General features: G+C 36.4%; 1 protein-coding gene across 1 annotated transcript; it reads left to right on the forward strand.

Annotated features, from left to right (window-relative positions):
- The first annotated feature begins 4534 nt into the window (after positions 1-4534).
- LOC110285765 (olfactory receptor 5B3-like) lies at positions 4535-5461 on the forward strand. Its single transcript, XM_021152158.1, has one exon. The coding sequence runs from the start codon at positions 4538-4540 to the stop codon at positions 5459-5461; it is 924 nt and encodes a 307-aa protein (XP_021007817.1). The 5' UTR covers positions 4535-4537.
- Positions 5462-11442: the final 5981 nt, after the last annotated feature.

The raw sequence follows: 11442 nt of genomic DNA on the forward strand, positions 1-11442 counted from the left end.
TCTCCGCATATTCTTGATCCTACAGTGTGATTTTCCCATTTTTGACTTTTTTCATGTTAAGATCCTGTGGCGGGTGTTGTGGGTAGCTGGCGAGTGTCAGCCGACCCTGCGCCCCAGCTGCCCCGGTGCTTTTCTGACCGGAAGAGGCGAAATGGAAGTCTTCTCTCTAACTATTCTAAGTTTTCTTTCCTTTTTGTGGTTTCAGCTGTTCAGTCTTTGCTTTTTATATTTGAGCTCAGGTTCATATTCAAGAGTGGATTCTTCTAATGGCTCCTCAATGACATTAATCAGAGGATGCACATCATGGCAACTGTTGTTTGAATTCTCTTGCACAAGTTTCAAAATGGCTGCCCTTCTTGCTCTTCCTCCACTTCATATTCTTTTTTTGTTTGTTTGTTTTGTTTTTTTTTATTAATTTTTAATATTTTTTATTATGTATTTTCCTCAATTACATTTCGAATGCTATTCCAAAAGTCTCCCATACCCCCCCCCTTCTCTACCCACCCATTCCCATTCTTTTGACCCTGGCATTCCCCTGTATTGGGGCATATAAAGTTTGCAAGTTCAATGGGCCTCTCTTTCCAGTGATGGTCGACTAGGCCATCTTTCGATACATATGCAGCTAGAGACAAGAGCTCCGGGGTACTGGTTAGTTCATCATGTTGTTCCCCCTATAGGGTTGCAGATCCCTTTAACTCCTTGGGTACTTTCTCTAGCTTCTCCATTGGGAGCACTTCATATTCTTATTCTTCACCAGTTCTGGTTGAGATTTACCACATTCATCTACATAGTAAAACCAATCATTGTACACATAAAAATAATTTGGACAAAATCTTTCAGGTGTCCGAACATAGGTTTGTATATACTTCTCTGTCATACAGAAAACCATACTTTGTACAATAGTACACCATTCCCAAAGGTTGCACAAGTATTTGCATTAAGCAGTTTGGTATGACATTCCCTGAAGTTAAGGGACAACACATCCACTCCACCATTAATATTGGAAGAAGTCCTACCATAAAACCTGTGTAAATACTCAGCAAAGTATAATATTGTCTCTGAAACTCCCAGAATACTAGTAGTGGCTTTTCTGCAACCCATTTCTTAGCTGCACAATGTCAAATGCTTGCATAAAAGGCTGGGCACCACGTGCATTAACTCCCATTGGAATAGGCAGCAGATTAAAACAATGTCTCTGCTACAAAAATCTTGACACCAAGCACAGGCATGTGATTGTTCTTATCCTCACAGTTTTGCACAGTTATGAGACTGAATTAAGCACTGTCGACTTAAAAAAGGAGAGCCCCTATCTAAGTTTGGTAGCAGTGCATATATATGGATTTAAACATAAATATTTAGGAAGAAATTTGGCAAACATTAGTAGATTTCCCTCAAGGTAAATGACCTTTCTAGTCATTTATTTTTAACATGGGTTACAGAACTAAGCACACTCCTTCCCCCAAAACCCCATGACCATGTTTCAAATATAATAAAAATCAGTTGATTGCTTACCCCAAAAACCTTTATAGCCACTATTGCACCCATAGGGCCATCTTGTCTGGCAGATCTGTATTGTAATAGTCAGGGTTCATAACTTGGGTAGCAATATTAATTTCATTTCTAAGCAACTTCTTTTGTTTGTTTTGTTTTTTTTTTTTTTTGTTTTTTCGAGACAGGGTTTCTCTGTATAGTCCTGGCTGTCCTGGAACTCACTTTGTAGACCAGGCTGGCCTCGAACTCAGAAATCCGCCTGCCTCTGCCTCCCGAGTGCTGGGATTAAAGGCGTGCGCCACCACGCCCGGCTCTAAGCAACTTCTTGCATAGGACATTTTAGTAGTAACCTTTGATTTAGTTTGGATTTATATATAACATCCTAGATAGTATGAAGTGTTTCCATAATACACTCTACTAGTTTCAATAATTGCTTGACAAAATATCCACATGTTAATATTTGAAACCACTCAATAGTATTATTAGTGTACCAAAAAAACTGCAGAGTTGTAAGACCATTATTTTTAATTTTAAAGAGAAATTTTGTATGTATGTATTTTAAAGATAATACATGGGTCTTTATAAAGTACAGTTAGGAAGAATGAACCTCATATGAAAGAGTAATCAGCAAGACCAGAGAAATAACACTGAAATAATGTGAGTACAAATCATGGAATACTAGTAGCCAATGCAGTAGTGAAGATGAAAGAAACAGTGTCATCTAGAGCATACAAGGAGCCATGGTTTTGATCACTCATAAGCTGAACCATGTGAAGCTTGAGATTTTACATTTCTGGATTCCAGACATGGCAGATAAAATACATGCATTATTACAAACTGTCATGTTTACAGTAATTTGTTAGAGCAATTATAGAAGGCTAACCCAAACTCTGACTTGGTTTATTCACTGTAATATAAAAACAAATATTATGCATTAGTTTCAGAGAATTTCCAAGTGAATTTTCATCTGTTTCTTGGCTTTTATAGGTGAAATTGTTGTTTACTATTAATTCAATATATGTTGGTTTACAGAATATTACATTTATTTTCTTGATGGAGTCAACACTAGAAAGTGAGATATTCCTGTATACAAATTATGCACCCATTAGTAGATAAAAATGACATGTAATAAAAAATTGTGCAGAATAAAAATAACCAACTAAATCTCCACAGACAACTTAATTGCTCTGTCCTGTAAGAGTAGGATGTTTAGATAATCTCACAGAATCATTCTCCAGAGGTCTCAGGCCTCTAGAATTTTCCCCACAGATATCCCTGTATTGGCCTCTAATTGTAATGTAACTCAAAGTGATGCTACTTTAGGAGGAACATACTATATGCCATGCTTCACTGGCCATGAGATATTGACAGTCACTTTTAGCACCTATAGCTTGACCTGCAGTTTTGCTAAGAGCCTTCAATCAAGATCTATGGGAAAAAATAAAATCACATTGATTGTCTTTTAAATAATAATCACTTCATGACAAGTTTTGCAGAATTGCATTAGTCACAGACACAGTTTGTGATTGACATGAGAGATGTGGTACTATCATTTTTCTAAAGCAAATTAAGAGGAAAATGGGAGGCTCTTCCAGGCAACTAAGACGCAATTGAGGTTTGAACTTTAACCTGTGAAAATGCTCTTTCCTTCCTCATTCTCTGCATTAGAGAATTTGTAGCCTTTTGACAACTGCCTGAGAGGGGGCTTCTCTCATAGCACTTATACAGTATCCCATGGCTGATCTGGGGAGGTCAGTATGTTATTCAAGATTGGCTGTTTGCTCCTATGGGACTGGTAAGCTTCTATTTTCTATGAAATTTTTATTTTTTTTGTATGGAAAACCAGCAAGGCAATTACATTCATTGTGAGTTATTCTAAAGAAAAATGGGTAATTTCAACATGCTTTCAAATTCTGAGGTAAATATGAAAAATTCCATGAAATTCAGGAATTCATATGACACATCATGCTTATTTCTCGATAAGAAAACCCTCCAAAACCATATGATGTCATAGCTGATTAGGTTATAATCAAACATTAATTATGTATTTGTTCTTATTGGAGGAAAGAAACAAGAAAAGATAACAGCTAATTCTTAAAATGAAAGAACATTTCTTTCATGACAATAACCTTTCCTCCATGATCTCATGCTAGTTACCATTAATATACCTGTACATACTGACAATGATATGGATAAAATTATAGATTTTTAATTAGGTTTAAGATGAATTTAACTTTTGAATTTTGACTTTAAAAAACTGTATATATGATTTTTTTGGTTATTATATGTTTTTTTTCCAATTTTCTAAAAGTGAAGAATAAAAATGCTACTTGCTTCCTCCTCCAGACATAGACACAGGAACATACAGATATATATATTTCATATACAGTTTTTGTTACGGATCATAGAGATAAGTATATTCTAAGGTTTTTACATATTTGTTAAAGGTGAAAGCAATGTTAAAGAAAGGCTTATAAATTCATATTTGGATAATATGAGGTGAACATAAAGTTGAAGGAATAATAGTTAGAATTGGAAGGATATTCTTCAAAAGCTTAAGCTGTAATCAAGAAATGTAACATACTATTACTACATGAGAAGAGACATAGATACAATAGCATCAAGGATTAAACTTACCATCAAAGTAAATTTGTGAGTTAAAGACATCCTATGAATTGGTCACACTCCAACTTATGGACTCTGGTTTGGCTAATGTATCCCATTAATGAGGAATGGGATGATTATTTAGAGTTAACTCTTCATATCAAAAGTAGAATACAGACTTATCTACAATTATTAAACTGTTTGAATTTTAGATAATGTAGCTATACAGTTGAAATTAGGCAGAACACTGCTGGAGATTCCACAGATTCAATACCTTGCCACCTTGAATATATTCACTATCATTTCTTTTAAGCTCAAGTTTTTCTATAGAAAAAACAAACTATATGTTCTTTGACAATGTGAAGTTCAATTCCAGTTCTTTTCTCTTTTTTTAACGTTGACACTTTGATACAGATCACCCATTGATTCTCTGATAACCTTGATGGAGAACAAGACAGAAGTGACACAGTTCTTCTTGCAGGGACTTGCCAATGACCCAGGCCTACAGCTTCCTCTCTTTATCATCTTTCTCCTCATCTACACCATCACCCTGGTGGGCAACCTGGGAATGATCCTGCTGATTGTCTTTGATGCTCACCTCCACAGTCCCATGTATATTTTTCTTGGTAATCTATCACTGGTGGACTTTTGTTACTCTTCAGGTGTCACTCCAAAAGTCATGGCTGGTTTTCTAGTAGGAGATAAAGTCATGTCGTATAATGACTGTGCTGCTCAGATGTTCTTTGTTACAGGCTTTGCTACTGTGGAAAATTACCTGTTGGCCTCAATGGCCTATGATCGCTATGCAGCAGTTTGTAAGCCTCTACACTATGCTAGCACCATGACTACAGGTATGTGTGTATGGATGATTGCAGGCTGCTATGCCTGTGGCTTTCTGAATGCCTGTATCTATACCGGGGATGCATTTAGTTTATCTTTTTGTAAGGCTGATGTGGTCCATCATTTTTTCTGTGATATTCCAGCAGTCATGGTACTCTCTTGCTCCAATAAACATATAAAAATGTTGGTTCTTGTTTGTGTAGCCAGTTTCAATATTTTTTTTGCTCTCATAATTATCTTAATATCCTACCTAATGATTTTTATCACAATTATAAAGATGCACTCAGCTTCAGGACATCAAAAGGCCATGTCCACCTGTGCTTCTCATTTCACTGCTGTTTTTATTTTCTATGGGACAGTAATTTTCATGTACTTGCAGCCTAGTTCCAGTCATGCTATGGACACTGACAAAACTGTGTCTGTGTTCTATACCATGGTGATCCCCCTGCTGAACCCTCTGGTGTACAGCTTGAGGAACAAGGAAGTCAAGAGTGCATTCAGAAAAATTATTTTCAGGCCAAAATGATAGATTGATTTTAAACATTTGAGACATTCAATACCTAGGTTCATTTTTCTCACATCCTTTTCACTGAATCAGATTTTATTTGTTATCTCTCTGCCTGTTCATCTGCCTACTGGTCTATCTATCTATCTATCTATCTATCTATCTATCTATCTATCTATCTATCATCTATCTATCTATCTATCTATCTATCTATCTATCTATCTATCANATCATCTATCTATCTATCTATCTATCTATCTATCTATCTATCTATCATCTATCTATCTATCTATCTATCTATCTATCATCTATCTATCTATCCATTTATATCTATCATCTGCCATTTATCTATTAATCCATGCATACATTTTTCAGAGAGAGAGAGAGAGAGAGAGAGAGAGAGAGAGAGAGAGAGAGAGAGAGAGAGAGAGAGAGATTCCATATCATTCACTTAGTGATATAGGGCAGCTTGTGGAAGATAGTTCATTCTCTCTACACATAAGTTATGAGGATCAAATTCAGTTTCTTAGCACTTTTGTAGACAGCACCTTTACTAAATGAGCCACCCTTCTAGTCCTAAATCATATTTGAAAACTGCCAGGTTGAAAGGATCCTCCAATTTTCCAAACTCCAAGGTTCAGTGCATATGCCTATAAATAACAGTGTAGGCTCAGCTGAAGCTCTACTATAGAAGAATTTATGGCAGAAAGATAAAAGTCTAATGTCAGCATTTGCCAGGAACATGAAAAAAATGGATTTCTCTTTGACGAAAAGGCCACTTTCTTTGTCTATACATGTGATTGTGTACCAAAGCCCACACTGGCCTCTAGACTTTCCTAGTCCCTACTCACATACATGTGTTATGCATTTCAAAGTCCATTCTTGCCTCCAGGCCCTTCTGACCTTTTCCATTCCTCCTCCATGATCATAGTTCCCAGGATGTTACAGGTCACAGAGTTTTCTTTTTCCTCATACCGTTGCTTCTCTGTATAAGAGTGAAGTTATCCCATATGTCTTGTCCTTTTCCTCTCTTTTGCTGTTTTTGCTTCTCTTGCAAATAGTTCTGGCTACACATATAGTCTACTTCTTTTTCTCTCTGATCTGGACTTTTCCAGCTGCCTCTTGCTGTTCTTCCTTATCTAATATAAAAACCTTCCTCTAATCATTGAGAAGCCATTTTGGTAGTTCCTTTGCTGAACCTAGCTTATAAACACCAACACTGAATTCAGTTTCCTGAAATTGTGCCTTATAGTAAGAGATATATTCAGAGTTATGATATCTGAGTGATGCTAATGGTATTGGTTTTTAATCAAATAAAAATAATAAAATATCGATCTATTAAATGTGTCATCTTTTATGTATTTATTTTTTAATTTGTGTTAATGCAGATGTTTGTAAAACAGGAACACAATAGTACCATCCATAGAAGTTCACATGCCTTATGAGTAAGGACACACTGACTTATATGAAGCCAGTATTTCAGGATGAAATGGATTTTGGTTTTGTGTGGCAGGTTTATGGTTAAACTATATTACATAATATTTTAGTATGAAAGTTTTCTTGTGAAATACGGTGGTAAACCAATGGAATCTCAGCATTCAAGATGCTGATATGCATAGATTAATAATAGTTTGAGATTAATTTAAGTTCTATACCAAGACGCTGTCAAAACAAAAAGACGAAGAAAAGAAAAAAAAAAAAGAAGAAAAATAACAAAAACGGCCCAACTTATGTCATTCTGGGAGCTAGTAACTATGTTTTTGAAAGTAAATGCTTTTGGAAGCCATGGGTTCTGCAACCATCTGTCCTAGTCAACGTGGGTGCCCGTCATCCATTCTGAGAGGGCTTAGCCAGAAGTAGAAAATCAACCTGCCTATTTCCTTGTCTCTATCTATCATTCCTTACTTCCCTCCTCTCCCTGTCTTCTTTTGTGTAAGAGATATCTATCTTCTGTTGCATCTAGATCCCAGAACTACTGGATCAAGTCTTTGATTTCTTCTTCCCCTTCTCCTTTCTCACATGTGTAGTCTGTGTATTAATTAACCCATAAGCCTGCCTGGTTTACCAGCTCTCACAGAAGACACAGTGAATATTTTTTGGCATCTATAATCACATGAACTGATTGCAACATTTCCATACATGGGGTTTGGCATTTATTGACTGTGGAGTTCTCATCCTTAAAGAGACCATCTGTATCATGCCTTCTACCACTAAGGATCATGAAAAAATATAGAAGAGAGGGTCAGAAAGACTGTAAAGAGCCTGTGATTTTGAAGAATTCTATGGATCAATGTCTTTTGGACACGACAGAACTGCTGCACCCATGAACTTCAGTTGTGGTTACCTGCTTAGGGAATTCATAAGACTGGGGGAATCGGCGTTTTATCTTGTAATGGGGAAAAGCTTATGAGGGCTGACCCATTCCTGAGGACTATTGACATTTAATGATGGATGGCGCATTATATTTTTCATTAGTAAGTTGGTCGTGCCCCAATAAATAATCCCTTCATGCCACTCATATAAATATAAACTTATTTTAACTCAGTGGGCCACGCATAAAAGCTATGAAAGTTGGAAGGAAAGTTGTTGAGAAGAAGGGTTTCATTGGGAGAAGAAGGGGGTGAGTAAGGGTACTAAGGGGTAAAAAGGACTATACTTCCTTATAAACATGTATAAAATTCTTGAATAATAAATTTTCTACATTGAATTGTCACTTGATATTTAATTTTATGATTTAAATTTAAGCCTAATATTTTCTGTTACTTCTACAACTTTAAATGTTTTCTCTGCTCATTAGTATACTATTTGTCATTCACCACATAGATTATCTCCTCACATGATCTATCCTCTTCAAAGACTTTATTAACATTTACTATATGGGCTTACTAGAAGCATTTCTATTCCTCTTTAATTAAACTCTTAATCACAGCATAGAAGTGACTCTAACTCTTTTAAAGAAGCCAAATATATACAATGAAAAAAAGAAAACATCATTAATAATTGGTGCTGGCCTAACTGGCAGTCTGTATGTGGAGAAATGAAAATAGAACTATGTTTGTCTCCTTGTACAAATCTCAAGTCTAAGTGGATCAAGAACATAAAACCAGATACAACGAATCTAATAGAAGAGAAAGTGAGAAAGAACCTCAAACTCATTGGCACAGGGGGAAATTTCCTAAACAGATCTTCAATAGCTCAGGCTCTAAGTTTGATGATTGATAAATGGGACCTCATGAAATTGGAAAGCTTCTTTAAGGCAAAGGATAATGTCAATAGGACAAATCAGCAACTTACAGATTGAGAAACAAATCTTCACTAACCCCATATACCATAGAGGGCTAATATCAAAACTATATAAATAACTCAAGAAGCTAATGATCAAGAAACCATACAACTGAATCAAAATATAAATAAAGAAAACATCCAACAAATATGGTATAGAAGTAAACAGAGAATTCACAACAGAGGAATATCAAATGGATGAGAAGCACTTAAAGATCTGTTAATTGTCCTTAGTCATCTGTGAAATGGAAATCAAAATGACCCTGAGACAACAATCAGAATGGCTAAGATAAAAAACTCAGGTGACAGCATATGTTGGCAAGGATGTGGAGGAAGAGGAACACTCCTCTGTTGCTGGTGGGATTGTAAACTGGTACATCCACTCTGGAAATCAATCTGGAGGTTCTTCAGAAAATTGAAATTAGATCTACCCGAAGACCCAGCTATACCACTCTTGGGCATATATACAAAATATGTCCCACCAGGCCATAGGGGTACATGTACCCCTATGTACATAGCAGCATTATTTGTGATAACCAGAATCTGGAAACAACCAGATGTCCCACAACAGAAGAATGGATGCAGAATAGGTCATTTACAAAATGGCATACTATTCAGCTATTAAGAATGAGGACATCCCGAGTTTTGCAGGCACATAGATGAAATTAGAATATATCATCCTGAATGAGGTAACTCAGACCCAAAAGTTCATGTATGGTATGTACTCACTAATAAGTGGTTATTAGCCAAAAAATAACCCCAGAATATCAAAGATACAGTCCAAGTCCACAGAACTCAAAAAGGTCAACAAGCTGAAGGGCCCAAGTGAGGATGCCTTAATCCCACTTGAGAGGGAGGAGAAAGCAATCATGGGTGGGGGTTAAAGGGTGGGAGGGGCCTGGGTAGGAAAGGTGACAAGGAAGAGAAGAGAGAAACATGATCAGGTATTGTGTGTTGTGGATCAGGAATGAAGCTCTGAAGGCCAACAGAATGAATGGAAACAGACAACTTCTTGAAGTGGAAGGTGTAGAGACCCTCTAGAGTGTATCAGAGACCTAGTAGATAAGAGACTTCCAGGAGTCAAAGAGAAGGAGCTTAGATAAAATGCACTAGAGTGGGGAGAGAGAACTTATAGGATCCATCTCCAGTAGAATGATAGGGCATCAATGGAGGGATGGGGTTGCAATCCCATAGTCAAAACTCTGACTGATAATTGTTCTTGCAGGGTCAAAAATGGAGAAGAACCTGAGGGAAAGGAAATCAAGTTACAGGCCCAAATTTGGGTCCAGGTCAAGGGGAGGCCCCAAGGCCTGACACTACTAATGATACTATGGTGTGTTTACAAACAGAAGCCCAGCATGGCTGCCCTCAAAAAGCCCCAACAAGAAGCATAAAAAGTCACATGTAGATATTTACACCTAACCAATGGATAGAAGATGGTGACCTCTGTGGTTGAACTAAGGAAAAGCTGGAAGAATCCTAGGAGGAGGCTGACTCTATAGGAAGACCAGCAGTCTCAACTAGCCTGAATCCTGGAGATGCCTCAGATACTGAACCACCAACCAGACAGCATACATCAGCTGATATGAGGGCCCCAACACACATATACCCGAGAACTGCTGAGTCTTGACTTAGTGAGAGAAGATGCACCTAACCCTTAAGAGACTTGAGACGCCAGGGAGTGGGGAAGTCTGGTGGGGTGGAGGTGGGGTCTTGGGGGAGGTATGGTATGTGGAACAGTTAGAGGGTGGACTGGGAGGGATATAAAGACTGAACTGTAAAAAAAAAAATCAAAAATTAAAACAAACAAGCAAACAAACAGAAAAACATGGTCAATGGTACCTGATCAGATGTCTTTGTTGTAGCATATCTCAAAAAGATATTTTAAATGAATAATTAGAAACCTTGTAAGTGAATATTTTTTATTCTTTATGTATTTATTTAACTATTTGAGATTATTTCATGGGTATTAGACAATATCCACCTGAAACATAGTACGCTCTTGGTAAAACGGTTTTTTCATTTTTAAGTGAGGGAATATATTAGTATAGTTTTGAGTTCAACAGCACCATGTGTACCTATGACTCATTGTAAATCTTACATGTGAGGCATCTTCTGAATAAGTGTTTAGAACACTTTTAAAAATACGGGTCTTTAGTTCTTCATGATCTTCTTTTTCTTTATTTTTTTTCTCTAATTTTTTTTAAACTCCAGATTTTAGTCGCCTCATATTGTAGTCATTAAATAATAATTAAAAATTTTAGTAGGTTCATCTGGATGTTCCTATAAAATGGTCATAATTAACTGAACAGAAAAGTGTAAAGACGTAACAAATCTATGTCTATATTATTGCAAATTTCTGACATCTATTTGTAATAGCCTTCTCAAGAAATCTATGAGTGTGTCTTCACATTAAATGATTGTGCATGCACATGCATATATGGATGAGTATTGATATGACAGAAAAATATTGTATGGAAAGGATCAAATATGATAATATAGTAAATTAATTTTTCATAGTCTGATATAAAATTATCGTAATCATGTTACTCATATCTTCAGACAACGATATCATTATGAAAGCCAACATGTCATTGCAGAGGTAGTCACATCAGATTCTTATATTTGGGTAGGGTGGGGAAATAAGATTTATTATAGAGTTAAGATGAATGTATCCAAGTGTTTTGCATTCTAAAAACCTAAAATCAAAGCTGTAGACA

This window comes from Mus caroli, chromosome 19 (genome assembly GCF_900094665.2).
Source record: "Mus caroli chromosome 19, CAROLI_EIJ_v1.1, whole genome shotgun sequence".
NCBI lineage: Eukaryota > Metazoa > Chordata > Mammalia > Rodentia > Muridae > Mus > Mus caroli.

Bases quoted from the DNA above. Each gene is read 5' to 3' on its own strand.
- LOC110285765 (XM_021152158.1), top strand. From the start codon at position 4,538: ATGGAGAACAAGACAGAAGTGACACAGTTCTTCTTGCAGGGACTTGCC.